General features: G+C 47.7%; 1 protein-coding gene across 2 annotated transcripts in view; it reads left to right on the top strand.

Annotated features, from left to right (window-relative positions):
- lmx1bb (LIM homeobox transcription factor 1, beta b) overlaps positions 1–1783 on the top strand; it is a 48159-nt gene extending 46376 nt beyond the window's left edge. For both annotated transcript variants that reach the window (XM_029161603.3, XM_029161602.3), the window contains one exon: positions 586–1783. In XM_029161603.3, the coding sequence (XP_029017436.1) occupies positions 586–743 (158 nt within the window). In that variant the 3' untranslated portion in view covers positions 744–1783. The remainder of the gene's footprint in view (positions 1–585) is intronic.
- The last annotated feature ends 22400 nt before the right edge of the window (positions 1784–24183 follow it).

Genomic DNA, 24183 nt, shown 5'->3' with positions numbered 1-24183 from the left:
GGGACCATTTCCTGAAGTTCATAACTTCCTTATGATTTGCCTCCATTTAGTTCTTCTCGGTTGTAAGAACCCAAATCCCCAGTCTCATCACTCTCCTTTGGTTTGGGGAAAAGAACAATATTGGCAAGGCATTAAAAGATATGTCTCTAAACACTGTCCCCATTTTGTGCAACACTATCATTAAGATCCAGAGTGTAATAAAGTTAACTATTCCCTCCAGAGAAATAACATGTTGAGGTTTTATGAAAGGCGTAAACAGTTGCTATTAACCAGATCTTTTAGGAGGATGCCCCTTGTTTACATGCTCCCTCACAGACCACAATTGTCCCAGCGAGGGCAGCAAAAAGTGAGCTTTGATGATATCTAACACAACAGTTCTCACAATTGTGATGACACACAACAGCAATTTCTCAAAGTGACTATTAGTAATTATAATTTCCCAACGCTGCTATAAATATCAGATACGAGATTGCGCTGATTTCCGAGCCGGAGCGGGACGTTGTTGGGCGCGTTTCCGTCTCCTTCTTCTAATGATTCCTCTGCCACTGAAACCTGACAACTGGCTCTGTGTCGTCCGCCCTGCAGGTAACGACTCCGCGTTCCACGACATCGACAGCGACACGTCTCTCACCAGCCTCAGCGACTGCTTCATGGCGTCGTCGGACGTCAGCTCCATGCAGGCGCGCGTGGGAAACCCCATCGACCGCCTCTACTCCATGCAGAACTCTTACTTTGCGTCGTGAAAGAAGAGGACGTGGCGGAGACAGCAGCAGCAACAACAAAAAGAAACACAACACATCAGCACAGAATAAACTGCCCATCTCAACCTGAAGCGCGAAGGCCGGGAGTTTCTGCACCGACACGGCACACGACAGAAGAGGCGCCTCCTGGCAGTAGCTCTTGGCGGAAGCTCACCACAAGACAGTAAAACCACTTGTTGTAGGACAGGGAGGATTCCTGGGGAAAAAGAACTTAAACATTGTTAGAGATCATTCGATAGGATTGCTCATCTGCCACGGGAGCTGACACTCGATTAAAAAAAAAAGAAAAAAGAAACAAACAAGTAGACACCGAAGCCACTGATTCCACGCATCAAACCAAACGACACAGTGAGTTCATACAGTGCATGATCAGTTGTAAACTAAGACGTTTTGTAAGCCCCTCCCCGGTCGAGATGTGGTGTTTGGACCGTTTCCCCGTTACACTACATTCACTGTTAGCATTTTCATCACTTTCGATAGGTTTAGATATTGTGTTAATAGTGACTAGGTGCAGCATGTCTGCAAGAGTGACTGTACATTTGTGTATGTGTGCGAGTCTGTGGCGAGAGAGGAGCGTTTAGAGGAGACGTAGGACCAGTGAAGTGTAAATACTTTCCCCAGGCCAATTGGATGTGCATGTTAGAAATGGAAAGCATTCTATTTATTTAACTATAACAGGCTCTTGAAGGTACATATTAAAACTGAAAAGCTTTATTTAAACGGAGAGCATTTTTTTTCCTTTTTGTTCAGCAATTAGTGAGTTCATGAGTATCACAACTCATCTGTACACCTTTTTAATATGAAGATTAACCCTTTCGTTGTCGTCGTTTCGTTTCCTTCAGCCAAGCTGTAAATGAGCTGCGTTGCTATTTATTTCGTACAGACCATAAACCTTTCTTTGTCATTGTCATATGTGCATTCTCGAAATGTTAAATTTGCTAATTGACCAAAGTGGACTGGTTTGATGAATAAACAATGTCTTTTTTTCCTGATAACATTAAATAAATGCCATTCAGTGATCATCCACGAGTCATTCGCGTTTCTCCTTCAGGTCTGAGCCCTTCAGGACAAACAATAACCGTCAGTTACTGTTAAAGGGATTGGTAGGCGGCAAACACTTGGGTCTAACTGAGGTAGACTCCAATGGAGTATACATACTATACACATTGATGCACTTTGTTGTGAATATTTATGTCTAGTACAGCGTTGAAGGCTTTGTCCTGCTACAGGTCACTCATTTCCTCCAATGGGTTTATGACAACAAATACTACAAAATCAGCGTCATCCTTCAGTGACGACGCTTCCATTTGGGGAGTAAGGTGCGCTGATTGGTGAACGACTGCTTAATCCAATGAATGTTAATTGCAAACGATCCCACAGCTCTCTCTCTCTGTGGGCTTAATGTGGTTTTACATTAAATATCACACGTCCAGTTGCCTTTTCACACCTGGTTTTATCTGTATCCTCCTCAACATGTCATCATTGTGCAGCCTCCACTTTCCACAGTAGGACACCGCGTTGACTGGGCAAGCCTTTAAAGTGGCAGCAGTTTACCGTCAACCCGTGTCGAAATCACCTCGCTGAGCTGCTGATGTGTGATAGTGACAGTCACACGGGTCACATCCAAACTGGGCCACCTCACTTTCTTCTACTTATGCAATTAACCCACCTTTAAGCAAATTGTGCACAGCTGAGGAACCAGGTTGCTGCTACTGTAAATAACTCAGACATATCACATCCTGACCACACATAGTTCCACAGAACAGGAAGTGCTTCTTTAATGAGCCTTTGATTGCTACTGGGCAACGTGGAAAGAATTTATATAACTAATTGCATCTTGAGTCATTGAGTCATAATGAGGCAATTACATACAAATGAAACAAAAAGTAAACAAAGGTCATAAGAGATCAGAGAAGAGTCTGTCCAGTAAGAGAGAGACTGATACACTTTATATGGCCTTATTTATGTGTAGGACTACTAAATACATCATTGTGCCACCTACTTGATGATTTAAATAAAATATATTTTTTTACATTTTTATTCTATTGACTCATGCATGAAGCACGGCCCATCTCTGTCTCCTGGCCTCAGCGTCTACAGGTTTCTAGACTGCGAGCACATCTTGTTTATTGGCCTAAGCTGCTATTTGAGTTGACTTCTGGTATTTGACCTAACTGCTCCGACGTGTGACTAGTCGGCAGGAAAATGAGGATACCGAGGCGCAAACGTGTCCATGTTAGTGTGGGTGTGGCTGCAAAAAGGTGAGGGAAGTTTAGGCGACATACCAGTAGAGCTGCTCGACCAGAGCGCAAACCCCACCTATAACCTCAGGGCTCGTCGGGCGGTTACTTGGAAGTACCATCTGGGTGCTTCTTCATCTCCCTGACAGCTCCTCAATGCGGCTTGGCGAGCTTCCACCCTCTGTCTGCGCAGTCATGTGATCAAACAGACAAACATTTATGGCATTCTCTATCTGCATGACTCAATATATCCCCAATGTCACACTTATGACAGAGTTTAATAACGCTGGCTGCCGTTTCTGAAATGAGGCCGATATGAAATTGTCAAATCTGTGCGGGTTTAGAGGCTGAGTGCGGCGTGTTGTGTATCTTGAACTCCACCATCGGGTCTTCAATCTGACAGCCAGGTGTTGGACTTGTTGGTAAGCTTACACGGCCATTCATCTTCACTTGTCACACCAGTAGGCGAGTATCCCTGGAAGCACCGCGCGGTGATATCATCTCAGTCTGGAACCTGATTTGACAAGATCGGATCTGAGCGTGCAACTGACTAAGAGCTGGAACCCACCCAAGCGACACAAGGACTCGGTTGTTTTCATTTCCTCGTTGTCTGGGGTTTTTCTTTGTGACACACTAAACAAAAATAGGTTGAGTTGACGAAGACGTAGGGACTAATGTGTCAGGATGAGCAGGGCCAGTGAGCGCAGGTTCACGGCACATGTGCATAAATGGACGACGTGAGAGGCAGAGTAAACAGGCAGAACAAAGGTTCCCATTTACAGTAAACATGGACGGGGGAGCGACGCACGCGTTGTGTTTGCACGGGACAGCCGGGACCTCTCCCCTTTCATCTGAGGCCAGGTGAGCTCACACACAGGTGTCTGAGTGGAGATGGGCAGCGAAGGCCCCGCCGCTCGCGCCAAACGTGGACGGAGGCCGTGAAATGCATGAATTCTGTTGCACGTCAGCAGACGAACGTCAATTACGTGATTGTTATGCAACAAATATGACCTGTGACACATTGCTGATATGAGGAAGATAAGAAATAGGTCACCCAAGCACTGTAACACTCCACAACCCAATGTAACATAACAAAGCAAATGATTTAGGATCCACTAGATCTTCAACAGATCTAACCCTCTACATTGAGATGTTTCCCATTCTTTATTAAAACTGAATATTTACAAAATAAAGAGCTGAACTAAAATTTTAAAATGATGAATAAAATATATTAGATAACACGTGTCTGCCAGTCATGACTCATTTGGCCTCTGCTCCTTTTGACTGTGTCACGGCTGATAACGCTGCAGTTGAGCATAACTGCAGCAGCCGCGCGGTCCAAGAATGAAGAAATTAGAGGGATGCTATTGGTTCGGGTGTTTATACAAAGTCAGAGTAGAAAGAGCTTTGTCTTCCTTTACATGTCAATACTGTTTGTTTTACAGTTCTATCAGCCGGGTTGATCTAATGTTTGTCACTCATTAAGTCGTCAGCTCAACGGTAGCGGTAGCAGTGGATGAACCGTGGCGAAAGTCCCGCCGCGGTTTAAGATGTGGAGGACACACCTGTGGAAGTTCAGTCCAGTTTCATTTGACGACGTGATCCGTATACGACTATAACCTGTCACTTTGCTCCTGGAGCGTTCAAAGCTGCAGAATATGCAGTGAGCAGCTTTAGCCGCGATGCTACGCTAGCGGCTAACGACACCTTAGCGCCACAGGCAGCGACGTTAGGTCTCTCGTGCACAAAATTTCGAATTTGAACAAAATCCTTTTAACCTTTTCATCCACGATTCTCCGTTTGTGTGGAGCCTCCCTGTTTCTACCTCGTCTACCTCACGGTGCTGGTTGAAGTAGACAGGAACAGGATGCGCGTGACTCACCGCGGCCTTGCGGCCTTCCGGCTTTACGATGGACTCCCGTCCCCGCGCCCCCAGCTCGAGCCCCCACTCTGCAGCCGGTGAATGTAACCTGTGTCGCCCCTCGTCCGCTGGCACTTGGCTGTGAATGGGCCACAGCGGCCCCTCAGAGGCTGAGGTTAGTGCGGCCTCGATATGAAAACAGCCGCGGTGAAACCTGACTCGCACAAACACACACGCACACACACACACACACACACACACACACACACACACACACAGAGTGTAAACGCCTCACACGTTTGCCCTTCTGCCGTTCTGGCACCGCATAGGAAATGATCCCAGCGACAATATTTTCATTAGATAACCAAAATCCTGATTTTTCTTTTTTTGACCCACTTTAGACACAACTGGAGGTTTGTCGTTCATTTTTACTGCTAGACTCTTCAGAAGCTTCAACACTTAAAAAAGCACGGGCCTCGATTTGTTATTCGGGCTCATTTAAAGCAAGAATCAAGCCAGTCGCTCCCATAAAAGCACAGCGTGACCTTAGACAGTAGCTGAGCTTCGACACCCAGGTCCCTCCGTCACTTCATCAGAATAAATCAGCCAGGGAGTGACTCATTCAAGCCAGGCAACAGTTTTATTTTGAAATGGCCAGTGCTGGATTTACAATGCTTATAATTGGCATTTCTCAACATCACATTTACAACAGAGCAATATTGCATATTTTTTTTAAACAAACCCAGCCCAATTAATGGTCGCTCCACTGGGCGAAAGACACACACAGACACTCTGTGGGCTCGGTACAGTCTCGGTTCCTTCTCATGATTTCACAGAGTTCACAGAAGTTCACAGCGAGTCCCCGGTGGGAGTGGGAGGGGGGGCGCGCCGGGTGTTTTTGTTGGGCATTTTCCATGGCGTGTGGTTAATTGTTAAGGGAGACTCTAAACCAGCGTCTGACACATATTCTTTGAGCCTGGAGGGCTCGTGCATAATCAAATGCTGCGGTTTGGACCATAAAGAGGGGTCAGAGCCAAACATCTTAGCATGTCCTCACAGCAGTCGGTGGCTTTATTGTGTCAGTCAGCGGCACAAAAAAGCGCGGGGAGACATTGTTTGCATGCAACAGGTCCAAAGATGTAGTAACAGTAACAGCCGCTTTATTGATCCCGCTATTCAGAACTATTCTGTTTGACCTGCATACGTTCAGTCCTCAGTCCTGTCAGAGAACAAATGAGCATTTGATCCTGGTCACAGGCGTTTCTCAGAACATGCACCAAGCGTTATTGTTTTTCCTTCTTACCTTCGCTCCTGCGCTGAGAAAAAGCCAGTGTGGGATTCACCTCTGGGCGCCCAGGGGTCCACGCGGAGCCCTGGATCGGGCTCGGTAATCCTCACCACTATTGAAGCCCATCTGTTTTGGTTTTCATTTTCTGCATTATTGGTGCTTATTGGTACATGGTCTAGGAATGCAGCCAGGGTGTTTGAAGTCAAGGAGGAAGGTGATGCCAGGGGCATTAGTGGAGGGAATGATGACCTTAAGGTCTGACATAAGCCGGCACTTCTAACCTCTAGGAGCCGCTCCCTTGATGTTGGAATCTAAAGTCCTGCACTCTCTCCCACCTCACACACCCTGGACTTTGCCATTTCACCATAATCTGCCATTTCGTCGGGCTATTTGAGTTGGATGTTGTAGCTTTAAGCTCGCTGGTATGCTAGCAGTGCATATATCACATATCCGGAGGTGGATACTGTACAAAGATTAGCTTGCACTAAATATGTGGAGCTTTAAGCTGAGGATTGTAGGAGGACGGGCAATAATATGCACACAAACAAATGTGACAATGAGTGGAAAGACATTTAATCCAAAGCACTAGATGGAAATTTAAAGGATCAAGTCATTAGGATCCATCCACTGAAAATCCATCAAATACTGTGGTAGTGAAATTAATATTTCATTCAGAGGTAAACATCCCTCGTGTCGCAGTGTTAAAAATCAGCAGGCGAGCTGATTTTTTATTCTAAACAATTCAAGTAATATTAGTTCAAGCAAACATTCTAATTGTCCACAAAGTGAATTTAGCTTTTTTTCTGCTCCAGGCTGTGTAATACTGCAGGTTCTCCAGCTCTAGCAGAGGATAGTTTACGCTCACGTGCACAAGGAAGTGTGGCATTCTCCTCCCTTTAATACGGACCCAGCTCCAGTGTGGAGCAATCAAATGGAAGCCATGTGGGGAGCGACTGGGAATTAGCAGTGTTGTGTTTTCCAGATCATGACACACACCGATAGCCGATACCTGTGTGTTTATAATTATTGCCTAACTTGAGTTACCGTCTGGCAAAAGGACAACAGCGGCATTGACTAAGCAAACTTTTGTTTGTCGGCGCGCTGCATCGACGTGCGCTTTATCGAGGCAGAGCAGAGAATTAAATCTGTCACTGAGGCAGATAAAGGCAGCAATTATATTAACCGCGAGAGCTGGAAAAGAGTGTGCAGTGCAGTTCAGGTTACCCAGGCAATCTACAAACGGTGTCAATAAAGATCCTCTTCTCCACAACATGTTTGTGTCGAAAAGAGATAAGGAGACGATAAAGAAGAAAATGATCAACTTAACCTAAAACTCTGATGAAGCTCAAAATGCAAATTTCATACATTGTTTTTTTTTTGATAAAATAAAACAGGAGGCGATTTCTTCCACATGAGTGAGCTCTTCCTCTGGACGTGGGGTGGGAACCCGGGGCGAGGAGGAACCTCAGCTGTGCGTTTGACCCGGGACCCGGTTTCAACAGAACTCACCTGTGAGGCCGATAAATCACTGGCAGTGTGCGCTCGGAGCTGAGCGTGGCCCGTAAATCTGAAAGTCAACAGCGAGTGTGGGCTAAAGCAAACGGTTAGGAGTCCTGCGTCGCCGTGCCCTATTTGTTATATAAGAGGCCTTCTGGAAGCCATCAACGGCTTTCAGACGCGAGTTTGCTCTGGATATAAAGGGAAGTAGCCTCCGTTCTTCAGGTTGAAACGTCTAGAGGGTCCACATATGCTGCATTGATTGTATTTGTTTATAGTTTAAGTAATATCCAAAGCTCTTTATAAACCTGTAAATCAGTATCTGGCGAGTGCCACACTGACGATTGCGCTGGGATCGTCTAATGACCACTGGGCCGCACCCTGACCCCACGGATGACCCCACAATTAGTGTTCGCCGCGGACAGGGGTCAGCGCCGACGTGACCGCTCTTATTGTAGCGCGGACCGACGTGATTATCCGTTCATCATAACAATTATAATCTATAATGTAACATATGAATATAATCTGTCAGGCGGGTCGTCCTGTCGGCCCCGCCCCAGGGACGGAGCTCCACTAATAGAGCGTTGATGGGGAGCGCATTGATTAGCCTCCGCCGGCTAACGGCCCAGCAGACAATCAGCCGCTCAGCGCCTCGGACAGTTTTATTATAAGAACTACAACGGCCCAAATAAAGTGCAGATGAACAGCCTCCCCTCGCCGGCTTTTCAAAAGGTTAGTAAATTTCACCATATGGATTTTTTGGTGTCTCCCCCAAATGCCATGGCTTAATTATTAACTGTGGGGCCATTTTGGAGAGAGATTTGCACTTTTACAATATTGTTGTGCCATTGTCCCTCCTCCGTGTTTAATGAAGATGGATTTAGAGATGAAAAGTTGGGTGTAATAAAGACAGCGTGACCTTTAAGGTCTTACAATAGGAGGAAAAGCACGCTGATTGTTTGAGCAAGTAAATAATAGGTTGTAATGTTTTAAGGATTCAGACATTTAGGTTTTCACCTGCCTTTGAATTTAAATGAGTGACAACACGTTTTATCGGGGGCAGATTTTCACTATATTCATCTTGTGTAGCATCATATAATTGTTCAGAGACTTTTGTCTTTTCAATAAAAAGCATCTATTGAGCTCTAACTCAAGATTATAACCAGTCACGAACACCAAAGGTCGCGACCTCCCAGCGTGGCTGTTATGAGTCAGTATTGATTACACTACAGTCAGTCAGCTAAGTGGAGCCACCGGAGCAGAGCACAGACGTGTACTGTGGTGTTTTCTGAAAGGAGTAATATCTGAACTAATCCCAGCTCCAGCCGTGGCCTCACCCGGGCCAGCGCACCTCTCTCCGCTGTGCGTTTCAGCATGTGCGGCTCAGCGCCGGGCTCGGGTTTCCCGGAGCTCCCGCCTGGTGCAGTCAGATCTTCGCGGCGGCGCGTCTGAACGGGCTCCCGAGTGCCGAGGTTTCCGCGGGGGCCCTCGCGCGTGTCATCGCGCTCGCTGTGCCCGACCTCGGCGAGAGCTCGCCGTCAACTTCCTCTGCTGACGAGCGAGACGCAAAACGGGGAAGGGGTGAAGTCTGCTGTGAAGCGCTTCGCCTCACGATACCGGGGCCTTACATTTACAGTAAAAAGAAAAGGTTTGTGATGTGCGATATTATACAAGTATGCGTTAAAGAAGTGGATGTTTCAAATGGGAGGAACCAGTAGAGCTTGCTTCATCCGAGGATCACAAAAACATCAAGCATTCACATAAAAATGTCAATTTTCAGGTTTGTTTAATCTGTGTAAAAACCGAAGCGTAAAAATGACAAGTTGAGGTTTTACAACTTATGAATTATGTGTGAAACTACTCTTCGGAAGCTCTGACATTGTCTAATACTTGTGGTAGTAATTCCAGCTGTTTCTCCCTTTTTTCTAAGCCATCCAGCTGTTGGTTCTGCCGCTTCCATTTCCCAAACGCAGGGGCACATCTCCCAAAACGCCAAACTATAGCTGGCAGTGGTTTGCTGGTGTGTCCACTGACGCGCGCGGTGATGAAGAGGTTTCATTTATTCCCGGTCCCGACGCATCGGGAGCCTCGCGGCGGCGGCGGCCTCCGGGCTGACAGAGCGGCCTGACGATCTTCTCTGGCTGTTTTGAAGCGGAGGCTCGGGAGGAGGCAGCAAGCCCTGACAGAGAGCTGCCACACACAGCAGAAACCTACCCACAAACCCTTGCCTGTGGCCTGCCCTTTGAAGGCGCACGTCTCTTCTTGACATTTCTTGTCAGCTTGCCTTGGGAACATAGGATTTCATCCTCCTGGTCTAAAGGTTTTTCTTCAACCCGTGTGGGATCAGGCAGAATCCACCAGACCACATCAGTGTAACTCAGGAGAGGTACAAAGTAATTAATCCTCCAAGCCAGTATTAAACGCGCCGGCCTCGTCCACGCGCCGGGTTTTGGTCATGTTGGCGTCATGAAGTGCAGAACACTTCAGCCGTGCTTCTGTCTTGTGGGCCGCATGGATGAGCAAACAGACGCGCACCTCGGCTGACGGGGGAACGCCGCGCATTTGTGTCACTCCGGCAATTGAAACAGAGCAACATTAATAGACCGTGCAGGTTGTAACACAATTAAAACATGAATATGCAAAGTGCAGGGGGGGTGGGGGGGGGGGCGCTGTATGTGCCGAGACAGGTGCCAGCCATCTTTAGTGTTTACAGCAAAGATCCTCCAGCAAATGGCATCATGGTGATCAGACTGGATTAGTGTGTGGTGTCTGGCAGCTTGAATTTCAGTGCAACTGCAGCCTAAGACCATGTAAAGCAGTGAACGATGCCAGCGGGAGAAGCCCTGGTCGAATACAGCATTTCTTATCTGCACTGCATATAAACTACGATCCATTTCTGCCGCCTTACAAATGAAATTAGCTAATGACTATTGTCTGCGCTCTGTTATGGTTGTTTCAGATTAAAGTGGGTGTGACGGACGCTCCGCGTGTCTGAACAGAGACGCTTCGTTCGCCCCGGGGCCACTCTGCAGCACAAGCGAGCGTGTTCCACATAACGCGAGCCGACAGAGTCCCGTCCTCTCGCGAGGCGTCCACTTTCTCCCTCACCCGCGTGCACGCGCGCACTCGCGGGCGCCGATGGCGCGAATAGCGCGGCGCCGGTTGCCGCCCGGCAATTTCTACAGATGCACACAAATTGTCAGTCAAGAGGACGACGGTTCGATAATACAGCCTTTAAAGTCCGCGCACGAGGACCTGGAGGCCATTACGGGGCCATTACCAGTGAAATCCTTGTCTGGACAAGTGGAGGGAAACTAATGTGTTGCTGTGACGGAGGGCTCTCGTTGATAGGGGCTGCAGCGGGCGCGGGAGAGATAGGATCAATTGCAAATTAGGCCGCTTGCTGAGACTGTGGCGAGTGTGTTGCAACCGCATGTGGCTCTCGTCATTAAACAAAAAATGGAAAGTTGTTTTCCCGCCGCCCGCGTTTCCCCGTGTTGCGTTGACAGCTGTATTTGTTTGCATTTGTTCGAAAAGATCGGAATCTGTGAAAACATTTGCATTGCTAATGGAAATCCCACGAGCCGCAGATTCGCTTTCGATTTTTTAGCCTTTATGATTAATGCCTATGATAATTTGATTTACTCGCGTTTGAGAGGAAGGATTTACACAGTAGCTCATGCATATTCAAGCTCGGTGAGGAAACGCTAGCTTATGTTGACAGCTGCTGACAGCTAACAGTACAATTATGAATTAGATCATTATAAATGATTTAGGAAAGTTGAGATGTCAACAAATCTTGTACACAGGTTGTGAAAACAGGCTCTCTTGTTGCAGGGCAGGATTTGAGGTGGACGCAGTTTGGTTGCAATCGCATTTCTGTACGGCAGAAAGGTTTTCATTAAAAAAAAATTAGCCATCTAGACAACTTCATTGCAGCCAGCGTTTCGGACAAGCTTCCACATCTGTCTTTATTTTTCTACGGGGTTTTAACTGTCTATCACGATGCGGTTTGCAAAACTTTCTGGTTGTTTCTCAATGCACCCGCACAAATCTTTCCAGCTCCAATAATAAATTAGCCCCATATCTTTTGTGTGGCTAACCATGTGTCCAGCAGTGTTTTCCTCCAGATACATTTCAGTAAATAAAACGCCTCAAATATGCATCAGCCCTTGTTGCGCTGCGCTTTTTATACTGACAAGCGGATACAGCCTGTGATGAACCAATGGTTAGGAGTTCTACACAGCCTGTTCCCAGTCTGACGTGATCAAACTCTAATCAAAGGGAACAGCGCGGCTGAAAAGCTGTCCACAGGCCTTCACTCCGCTGCAAACAAGCGTGCAAACATTTCCATTTGGGACGGGAGGATCCGGTGCCTTGGATTAATTAGGCGGGGGAACTCGCAGTCGGTTTTTTGGAGAGCTTAGCCCGCGCGGGCCCATGTTTTCCTCCGAGTGTTTTCCACAGGGATAGGTTTGCACTCATCTTTGATAGTTAACCCATCTGACCCTTCCCTAGAGCGAGTCCCACACCCACCTCGCTGCTCCTGCTTCTCATTAGGGGCTGTCCGCTGGCCTGCCGGGGTCTAAGTAGGCCACCGCCCCGGCCACTCGCCCACCGGACCCTGCAAACGACTCAGACTCCTGGGCAAACTGTGTGTATTGTTAGACTGAGCCCCCAAGCAGATGTCTATATGTCACAGCAACAACACAAACACTTATTTTGAATGAATTTGCGTTGCTGTACCTAGTATTTAGAATTGTCCCGCTTTAATATAACGTGTCAGCTCAACAGAAAACAATTCAAGTGAGTCAGATTTTCATCCATGGCATGAAAACTGTTGGCCCGTTACAAATTAGAAAACATGGACAGAGGGTCATTTTAAACGTCTGTCACCTTTACAATATCTACTAGGATATGAGCCGAAGGAGCTACATGAGATAAGGTGTTTTGACGAACATTTTCTACAGCGGGGGCAACACAGTCGAAATCGCAGCTGAGTCATTACCCTGTATCACCGCTATCTGGGTGTATGATGAGACGTGAATTTGTCTGACCTCCCCGGGGGCAGCACAAAGGGCTGGATTCAAAGCGGGGCAGCCGGGGGCCAAGCTGGCGGCCGGCCCAGCTGAGGACACCAGCCAGCCACCACCTGCATACTGCTGCTTGCCCAGTCTCCCTGGATATGAACCCCTGCACCCAGCCTCCCCTCCCCACGCCTCCCCCTCTAACCCCATCACCCCCCCCCCCCCCCTTCACCCCACCAGCCGCCTACCCACCCCTGCTCTGACAAGTCTCATCTGCATCCCAGTCATATCCTACTCCCACTCCTAATATCTGCCCAGTCCATCTCATCTGTCCATCACCCAGCCTCAACACTGTGGCCTCAGCTGTGCACTCTCCTTTTATTCTGTCACCAGGCTGTTGCTGAGCTCATCTTCAAATGTGCCAGTGACACTGATTTTATTTCTGTATCTTGTTTTGCTCCTGGCAAACTTTGATGTCAGTAGATACTATGAGTGTCATCACTTTTATGCTGTTTCACTTCCACACAAAGTAACCACCCAAGGAGCGGAAATGCACAAAAGTCATTTTATTCGTTATGTTTTCCTAAATTTAAGGTACAGGGTTCCTGTTTCACCAAAGTTGTTTCGGTCACAGAGTTGAGGCTCTGGTAACAAAGTGAACTTTGACACTTACTGAATCAGCACAATATTTAAAAATATCAATGCCTGAGAATGTGAGTTATCAATAAGGCTTTTGATTATTTGTCTTTAAAGTCTTTCATCGTGTGTCCCCACAAAGCTTCAGTGCTTCTGTCCAGCTGGTTGTGCTGGCTTTCTCTCTTGGTTCAATAGTGCCCCCTGGAAAAACATTCATGCACTGCAGTCAACAAAGGCCGAGTAGAGAAAAGATGGCAGCGCCGTGGACTGATCCTGAAGTCCTCCATCTGGTTCACTGTGCTTCTGGACACGCACCACTGTCATTTTCTTTTTTGGACTATTTGGGACAGAAGGACCCTTAAGAAGGCCGTCAGACCAACATTTATACTCAGAGCGCCTCTCTCATGCACTGTACGGCTGTTTTTCAATAACCCTCAGGATGACATCATCGCCATTAGCATACTCGTCAATAACAAAGGCTCTTTTCATCCGTTCTGTTTTCTCCTGTCAGAGTCAATCCTAGTTTAAGTTTTCACGTTCATCACGATCACTGTTTGCAATTCATTTCCTGTCAAACTCAGATGTCACAGCCCGCGTGACCCTTAACCTTGTGCAAAAGCAATATCAAAACACTGAGCTGAGAGGACAACCAAACCAGACAGGGAACACTCGGATGCCAGGGCCAGACAATGAGAGGGCAAAACGGAGAATGGTAGAAATTCTCCTCCCAGCTGTGGACCTCGTCGGACCCATGGCCCAAATTCCTGAGCTGTCTGGAGGAGCCCTGGGGGCGCGCGGCGTTGGGAGAGTCTGTCCACTTTCTGTAAGTCCTCGTAGGGGGTCCGAAGAGGAAGGGGGGGGTTTGATAACTGCATTTTTGACCCCCTCATGCTGCCGCTGTCTCGACTCCGGCAACGTTTAATTCACGGCAGAGACGTCGGCAGCCCGGGTCTCTGAGATTCACGCCGGCACTGACTCACAAGCTTGTCGTGGGCGACGCTTGACACCGTGCGACTAATGGGAGCAGTCACGCAAGGTTAAAGGGTTAGTCGTCAGCAACCTTGATCAACAAAGTCAGCGTGAGGGAGGGAGGCCGCCTGAACACGCCTGCGGTTGTGTGCGTAACGAAGCGCACGGTGTGTGTGAGCAAATATTGACGAGGGGGTGGGGGGTGGGGGGTACATACACCACGTGGCTTGCTGCGTTGCCCATTAAAGATACATTTAAAGTCGTGAGCAGTCACAAATGTGAGTGAGACGGAAAAGGGTGTTGCATTGCTGCTTCGGCAAAAATTCCTTAAACAACTGGAAGGGACTCAACAAAACTTGGCAATGGTGCTTTTTCTATAAACCTCTACCCGCCCACAGGTTAAAAGTCATTCTAAACATCTAGTAAAAGCAGAGGAGCGGCTAAATATAGAATAACCCGCCAAGGTTTGCTGTGAAGTTGGACCACGCCGAGGTTTAGGGGTCACATTCTTGACTGGAGAGACTCGAAAGCAGAACTGGACTTGGCTCCCAATCGCTTCGAGGCCGCCACAGCGGATGAAAGTTGACATGTCCCATCGCGTGTGTTCATCAACGGGCCGCGACTCTGCGTGCTGGACCGGTTCGGCTTCTTCGGGTGGGGGAGGGGGTTGGGCGGTTCTGGAGGCGATCCATTATCAGTAATGGGTCAGGGTCACACAATGGGGGCACTTTGTCAGATCTGTTGGGGATGCACTGCGGTAGGCAGAGGGGCTGCTTTGATCTCGGTGCGTATGTTCACTGGAGTGTGCCATGTCTGAAAACTGATCCGCTCTCTGACATTTCCCTCCCATAACCATCCAGAGGTCTGGGTTTGTTCTCTGCAAGAGAAAACGCTGAAATGAAAAGATACATGCGACTCAGAACCCACTTTGACTTATCGGAGCATAATTACTACTAACAACTGGCCCACGTCATATCTTTGTCTTGGGTATTGTCTCTCCATTGTACCAGAGACAAATGGGCTGTTAATAGTCGGTGTGTGTGTGTGTGTGTGTGTGTGTGTGTGTGTGTGTGTGTGTGTGTGTGTGTGTGTGTGTGTGTGTGTGTGTGTGTGTGTGTGTGTGTGTGTCTCAGCCAGAAGGCCGGACAGCCCTGTGTTTGTAGTTCTTGTGGTCCTGAGGGCCCCTGGTGGGTGTGCTCACTTTAAAGGGCCCAGTGAACTGTGAGGACTTGAGACATGAGACCGTGCCGCCCAACTGGCCCCAAGACACGGGTTCACCCGGAGAATGTGAGCCGAGCGGGGGAACCGGGCCGAGACGAGCTCCCACAAACCCACGCTCCGTTCCCCACGACGGCAGCGCCGAGCGAGAGCCCGGGGGAAACTCGACCGCGCCGCCGTGACTTGTTGGTATCCGGTTAACATCTAAATCTGCCATCTTTTTCACAATTGCAGGGTCGTTTTTACATTTCAGGCGCACAACCCCACCGAATGCTGACTCATTGGTGACAGCGTCAGTTTTAATGCTGAAACACAGCCTGACACATTTGATTACAGCGATGCACCGCTGCACAAAGCCGCAGTGTTGCACTGGCTGATGTGTTTTCACTGTAACAACACATAGGTGTCCTTGTGTTTGAGGAGCGTTTGGCGAAACAGCTGTTCTAGGAAATTCCTGTTGTAAAGATCGTACTAGTGGCCCAGGTTGGCAGTTTTAATGGGAATCAATTCAAGCAGGAGTCTAGGTCACGTAATTATGAAGACACTGAGAGCAATAGTCAAAAGAGACTAAATGGAGCTTTTTAGATTGGACTCAATCAATAAAGTGTGTCATGATACAATGAAAAACCTGCTTGATTTCTCCATGTATTCTTACCTATGTATCATTCACTGGTATAATAGTTTCAAAGTAGTCCTCTTCACAGCATAAACCACAGCAACCTGAATCATACGTATCTCAGCCAGCTACTGATTTATCTCCTCTGTATCAGAACGATGTCTATATTTCCACCAGATCACTTTTTAAGCTCCCAACTCCAGCGTACTGTATATGTGATTTATTTGCACCCGTGGAGGTAGTTTGAGGAAAGCCTCGTTCGCTGCTCCCTCCCAGGGGAGAAAAACAGAGCGCAGGAGCAAAGCGAACCCCAGCTGAGTGTCGATATCAGGTTATGATGTTTGCTGTTTTAACATGAGCCTCTTTTCTCTTTTCCCCTGTTGTTCCTTCTCCTCTTCAAGGGTAGACAGGCAGACAGCGCCCGGGGGCTGTGCCTCCCCAGCTGGGATCTTAGGTTAAGCTCTGCACAAAAAAAAAACAACACCACTGTTTGTTGACTTCTTTTCATGCGTTTCCTTCATTACAACTTTGCTCGATGGCGCTGCTGCTGCTGCTGCTGCTGCTGCTGCTGCTGCTGCTGCTGCTGATGTCGACGGATGTTGACCGGTTCATTGTGAGGTCACAGGTCACGAAGCGCCTGCGCCTTCTGTGCCCGGTCAGTGTCGCGCACTGTATAACGCTTTGATTCTACCACTGAAGTGAAACCTTCTGTGGTGGAAAGAAACGCTGCAACGAAGTCAACGCGACCAATTTGCGGTGATGAATTGCAGCTTTGGATATTCAATCTATGCGAGCGGGAAAAAAAAAAAAGATCTCCGTCGCGCTAGAAGACAAAAACAAGCGCAGCAGCACTTTTTTTTATGTCCACAGAGCAGCATTCAGGTCGGGCTCCGGCTGAGGTCTGACTGATGTCAATTAAAGGGCTATTTAAATATTTAAGCAACAAACTTTGCAAGTTGTCCCTTGGGTGCAGTTATGGAAGAGGGGGGGGGGGGTAGTGCAGCCTCAGCTCTCCAAGGAGCAGCTGAATGCCAGGCAGGCAGCGTGGATGGTTGGGAGGCATCGGGGCTAGTGTTACAGTGTGATTTAAAGCTGACACTAAGAAGCGCTCCTCACAATGACCTGCAGAAAACAGCGCACAAAAGGGCCTATTTTGAAGCGGGACAAAGGGGAGGTTAGTGGAGATACCTGAGCCTCGGCCGGCCCAGTCGGCGTGTCTGTGGAGGGACGAGCGGCTGGTGCCACGGGACCCCCGCAGCCTGGCCCCCACACCGGAGCGCACACGCAGCAGAGGCGCTCATTTGTGGGACGCTGGTGTCGGTGCTGGTATCGCTGGTGTCGCTACTGGTATCGCTGGTGTCGCTACTGGTATCGCTGGTGTCGGTGGAGCCATGGGCGTTGAACTCAGGCACAAACCAACACGTCCGAGGTTTGGTAAAAGCCCCAAACAGAGCGAGATGGTCAAAATCTGCTCCCTGGAGGCCCCCACTCATCTGAAAACCCAGTTGACCCCTTTGGATGCTTCTGGTTGCCCCCCCCACGGTGAGACCCGCTGGATCCTGACTATGACATTTACATGGCCGCAAATGCCTGCGCCGGCGGTGCCGCGCGCTCGTGGCAACTGCAGAATTCCACAGGAGTTTGCGCTCTCGCCCTTCATCTGCTGTCACCACGGGCCTCAGCGCGCCTTCACCTCCATCCTAATCCCCCACTTCATCTGAAAGTCAGGATGACAGCTCCTTTTTCTGCGCGTTGGGCTTCACCCGTGCGCTCTCGGCGGCGTCCACCTGCTGCCGGACACCGTTGGCAGACATACGTGTGATCTGCATTGCTTTGTCGAAGCCCACAGCCAGAATTCCTCCCACGCATCCTAACGGAGGGGTCCGGGCCACGGTTTGCTTGTGGCCACGCTGACAGCATCCTGGTTGAAGTAATTGCTTTCTGCAGACATCTCCCAGGGTGCAACGTGTCCGGGACAACAGCCGCATTCTTACGCGGGCAGTCTCAGGGTCGCGGCTCACTCCGGTAACAAACCGGACTCCTCAGAATGCTTCATGCTATCTTCATGCTGGCTCTCTCTCTGGATGCCTTCACCACGTCTGCTACGAGCCCTTCCCCACTGCCAGAGGAGGGGACGCAGCCAAACTTAGGCTCAAACGAAGTTTAGTTTCACGCTGAGAAAATAACAAGGCCGTGACGCGAGGTACCACAAGCTAATTACGCCAAATTTACAATTAAGTCAATGAAAACCAAAGATTTCCAGATTTAACTGGGGCTTTTACGCCTGAATACAAAAAGGCATTTTAAAAGTAAATGAGTCTTAAGAAACAAAAGAAGTATTAGTGTTATTATTATTAAACTACTTATTCACTGTGTATAAATACATTAACCTTGTTATTTAAGATCCACATCGTGAACATCAATCATCAGTAAGTCAGTAGCGGTGACGACCACCACGCCTTCACCACTTTTTACCACTGTTATCCATAATAACGCCTTTACTTTGTTACTCCGCCATTCTGTGAAGCCTGTATTTCTCTAATGTTATGTAATGGTTTTGTTTAATAGGTTACTGATTACGCAGGTTTCCAGCGGGGAGCGCGGCGAAGGCTTTCCCATCAAATGTGGTCCGTGGTAACAGCGCGCAGTCAGACAGAGCCGCTCCGGCAGGAAACCAGCAGCTTAGATGTCTCCGGTCTCTACTGATTAACATGGATAACTCTGACCCTCCGAACGGGTGAGGATTCCTGTCTAATTGAATTACTGTCAGTCTCCCAGCCTCCAAATATTGTCTTGAACTTATAGCCCCCTCTGTTGCCAGAAACTATTTATATTACATATGCTGCATGGTGAGAGTTTTCTTTCCCATATGGAGCACGTGAGGCCGAATTGTTGCAAGCTTTAACAACTGAGCTGGGCTCCATGTCCTCAGTCTGTGGCCATATGAAGTACAGACAGCGCTTAGATTTGATTTTGAAATGGTTTAATGCTGATTTAGGGAAATACGTTTGTCACATGCTTTGTTTTGTAGTTAATGTTTACGTAGTAACATATTTAAACCTGATATCATAGGAAAGATACTGAAGGAGGGGAACTTCTCATTCTTCTGTTGGGGGTCAAAGTTATTTCACTTCTTGCACGGCTGTGGAATGAAGAGCCGCCAGCGTTTTCCCCCCTCAGACCTTTCAGAACCCAGCGGCAGGATGAGAGCAAGAAGCTGTCAGCGCCATCGTCCCCAGAGGAGAGCGGCCCGGCCCGGTTCCGCCTAGTTAGCGCCCAGCGACAGCGGGCGTCCATAAGGCGACAGTCGCGCCGACGCGAACGCGCCTTTAAATATGCATATTTCACGTGTCCAAGTCAAATTCCAACGTGGACGGCTGTGGATTTATGGCTCCATTGACCCCGGTTGCACTGCTGCTTCCTCGAGAGAACCTGCCACAGGCTGTGTGCCAAGTGCTTTAAAATTTAAAGAGGTGATGAAGAAACTATCCAGAGGAGACAAAAACACATCAGTTTTGCCACAATAAGACTGCTCTTTCCCCTCCTCCCTTCCAGCCTCGTCGTTCCAGATGATCCGTTACACCCGGAGCAGTCATTGGGAACCATTTAAACTTGCTTTGATATTAAACAGGCCGTTGAAATTTATAATTGAGGGATTATTAGTCAGACTTTATCATCTGTACAACGCCCTCTGTCTGCACTTCCAGTGAAATTAAAAATCCTTGACTCAACTTCTAAGGGCTGGTTCCCTGATGGGTGAGCGTGGAGGTTGACGCGCTGATCTCAGGTCTGCCACGCAGACGTGCTATCTGCAGGATGGAGGAGGCTCGTCGGGAGCGAAAGGACATTTGGGCGGTTTCTCCTTCAGGGCTGCTCGCCGTGAGCAGAACACCTGCACTCCCTCTGCGCTCTCTGGAAGACCGTGAATTTGACCTCAGCGCTGAAGTAAAAAAGGCATCCAGCTCCTTCAACGCGCCCGAGCGCCACATAACTCTATTGCTTCGGACACGGAGCCTCAGCGGAGGCTCGGGTAAAGAAACACCTTTCTAAAAGCGGTGATGCTGACATGCGTTTCCAAGAGCAATGGAGGAATCGCGAACTCCCATATTCTCACAGCGGCGCTCTGATTTGTCCGCACTTACTGGTGAACTGATAAAGCGCCGCGACCGAACCTCTGGAGGGTCTCGTAAATGTTTTGTATTGACCTTAAAGCATTTGCTGACCGCAAACACAGCTACAAGCAGGGGGACATTTCTCCTGTGGGTGGAAGATGATTTCCTCCAGCAGACACGCGGGATCCTGGCTTCCACAGGCAGCAGCACATTCGTCTGCTCCAGGCCCAGGCCTAAAAGTCTCTGTGCAGAATGGATTGGGTTCCAGGACTCTCTCCTCTCCTGGGACTAACCCAACCTGGGGAACAGGGGGCTTTCATGGCAGATCACAGGTGCTTACATACAAAATGGCAATCTTCTTCTTCTTCTTCCATAATTCCATGTTACTGCATTACCAGATCTTATCGTGAGGCCAGTATCTCATTCCTGAGGTTTTAGATGTTAATGAAAGATGCTTTGCCTCTGGCTACTGGGGGCTAAGTCAACAAGCCCAGGATTCCTGTTGGCCTTTGTGTGGGGAATGCCGAAGACAGAGAGTGGACTGAGCTGAGGTCAGAGATGAAGCATGAGGCTGAAGATGGAAGTGCATCGTCCGCACCGAGCGTTGACCTGTTGCCTGTTGGAACTGAATGTTTTTTTAGCATTAATTTGCTAAATTAATCTGCTTCACTATTTCATATCTCCATTTAAGTCATTTATTCTGAAAATTATACTTTTATTTTGTCAATACAGTAACATTGGTTCTTATTTGCCTATGGTTCGATGTTTCCCTCTCAGTGTTGCTATGTTGAGATCTTTTGTATCATTTACTTTGAGCTTGAAGCGATTAACCTACGCCTTCACTGGGATTCCATGACAATGCTGCAGAAGAGCAGCCTCTCCTGTCCGTTGCTGCTTTGCAGAAGCTCTGCGTGGACGTGTGTGCAGTGCCGAGCCGCGCGGGGGGCACTGAGAGTTCACCTTTGTAGAGGTCTGACCCGAGCAGCGCCGCTGACCTTTGGAGGAGCAGTCGGCACCCAATCACTGTCGACCACCGCTCCAACTGGCTAATTATCATACTCGTGTTTCTGTATAGTGTTTTCCCAGAGTACGGTAACAGATCAACCCCTTATAAAGACAAGCCAGAGAAGAGGTTGTCTAACTAAATAGTGATTTAAATAATAGGTTTATTCATTACGCTTCTTTTTAAGTGTTAGAGCTACACTCAATACACGTCCATGTACATGTTGCACCACTAGTAGCAAATCACACAGATGTATGTGATGTTTCTTTGTCTTCACACACGTACAATAACTAAACTTCTAGACTTAATAGTAACGCGGTGACCGGATTTATGTGCACAATGGCATCGTATCACACGATGAGTGGCACATTGTTGCTTTCATTGGAGGCTTGGAACATTTTGATGATTATTTGTACGTCCTTGGTGTGCCCTGAAATCAGACAAAACAATCCCAACAATATGTGATGAGGATATGTAATTTCAGCCACTTAGGATCATTAAAAAGAGATCATATTGAATATCACTCCTCGAGAGGGAAAGAGAAAGCGAGAAAGAAATAAAGAAGAGATTTGTTTGTCAGTCAATTCCGACCAACTCAATCTCCTTAGCCTTGTGAAGAGGGGGGAGCGAAAGGGTCGGGGTCAGCTTTCTGTAAATCTGCTGATGAAATGTTGACAAAACAGCCAATTTTCTGTAATTTCGCTGCAGCCGTCTTTCACCAGCTTACTCACTCAGAACCCCCTCATTTCAAATAGCAGCGCACCGCGACCTCTGACATGTATCTCGTCCCTGACTTCTTTGGCCTGGCAGAAAGACGTAACAGTTGTGCCTTTTAGGTCAGGTGGATGGCGTTTAAGAAGCCAGCTTCATAAAGGAGGCCTTTGTCTCCCAAGCAGGCTCTCCTGGGCCTCAGTAAAAGGATAAGAAATGTAGTTAATAGCTCAGGAGTGGCCTAATCATCAGCTGCCATTACTGCTCCAATATCAGCCGAGATGACAGACTTATCAATAACAAAGGGCCCAGCTGAAGCCTCCGCTGCTCCGTCATTTTGATCTTTGCGCCACTAATCAGAGCTTTCATTTGAGCTAAGCACCGGGCAGCACACCTCTCATTCTCTTCATGCTGTGCCAGATATCACTCATCTTTACAAGCCACTCTGTATTCCCTCAACCCCAGGCCACCATTTCCACAAATTGGCTTAATTTCTCAGGCAAATATATGACACATAGGAGAGCTCATTATCCGTGCAATGCAAGTGATTATTGTACTTACTGGTGAAACTCTCCCAGCTTTGGAGATTTTGTCTTGAGCGGCTCCGGTTGGAGCCCAGCTGACTTTTAAAATGAAATGATAATGAGTCTAACTGAGAATCACTGTGGTATGTAAATATTTTATGTGCATTTGCGAAGTAAAGAAAGGGATTTCCAGGCATGAAGTTTGTTCACATGTAGTGAAACAGTGTCCAACGGGCTAGAAAGATGCACGATTATCAACATTTAATGTAAACATTTGTCCTGTTCCTTCTTCCTTCCAGCAAAAGCTGCTACATAAGGAGAAACCTGAGAGGGCCAGAGAGGTGCTCCCGCACCTGGACGGGCCGGTCCTTTCATTTACATTCATGGTGAGGATCAGGCACTGACTGACTCAGACACCTGCTATTGGGAAATATGTTCTCCATCAGTGAGCTATAGACTATTTCTGGACAGGAGCACTGGGAGGCCATTGTTCTCCCCAGCACTGACAGCCAAGGTATTCTAGGACTCCTGGCACACATAGAAGACAATGTGTTATTCATGTTAAGCTTAAATATTGAGCTACTTGTTTAACATTACCCAACACACTGTGGTCAGAGTGGTGTTGGTTGACTAATAGCACATTTGGTTTTTAATTACTGATAATGCAATAAAACTATAAATACTGAATTGAGAACATTTGTGACAAACCTAAATCAGTACATTTATGGGTCAAAATCATTAAAAGCCTCATCAGTTTTAATGACGTTTCACAACATACAATTATAATTTTAGGACTAAAGAATAAATACATATCTCACATTAAACATTATGGTCTCAGGCTTAGCATAAAACAGTGGAGCTCCTTTATCCCTCAGTTTGATACATGATATGTGCTCTTTAAACAAATCATGTGGTCCCTGCTCCTATACAGCCTCACGCAGGGGCAGGGGGTTTGGGGATTTTGCAATATCATCTGGGATTAAAACGGAGCAGCACATCAGAGCCCGGGGCCACACCACCTGGAGCCCCTATACGATCCTGGCGCTGCACCACTCAGAACCTGCCCCATTAGCTTGCTGCCAAATAATTCCTGGTCAACCAAATGACACTGAGCTAACAAAGCCCCATTTCAGAAAAGATTACAACTTCAACAGGAAACCCTTTGATTATGAGTTTGTTTGAAATGTTATCAATACCATGATCGTTCCTGGAGATCAACAAAAGCACCTCTAATCACCATACCTTGGCTGCACCTTCAGTTGTGCATCGGTCTCCAGAAAAGGAAAAAAAAACAGCAGGACCCGGTCGAGAATAGAGGGATGACTTGTTTAACATGAAGCACGTGCAGTGACAAAGCGATTTCTTTCTCTACGATGATCACCCACCTGCACACAGATTAGGTCAGATATTCACCTGAGCTGCCAGCGTGTCACTCACACTCAATAAAAAACTGAAACACACACAGCGCACATTCATTCCTCTGCGCTGCAAAGTATTACAGATAAAGTGTTCCTAACAGAGGCCAGCAGAGAAGAATGCATCTGCCCCTTCGCCAAGAGAGCGGCAGACTCCTGGAAATGATGTAAACATTTTCAGAATAGAAAAATTAAAATTCACTGAAATATGGTGACACAGTTCAGTGTAATTAAAGGTTATTACTAGATAGCGATCCATAATTATACGATCAGTACATTAACAATATATTTTCAGTGCTCAAATA

This window comes from Betta splendens, chromosome 9, assembly GCF_900634795.4.
Source record: "Betta splendens chromosome 9, fBetSpl5.4, whole genome shotgun sequence".
Taxonomy (NCBI): Eukaryota; Metazoa; Chordata; class Actinopteri; order Anabantiformes; family Osphronemidae; genus Betta; species Betta splendens.
Note: the sequence above shows the minus strand (reverse complement) of the source record. Positions and strands in the feature narration are given on the sequence as shown.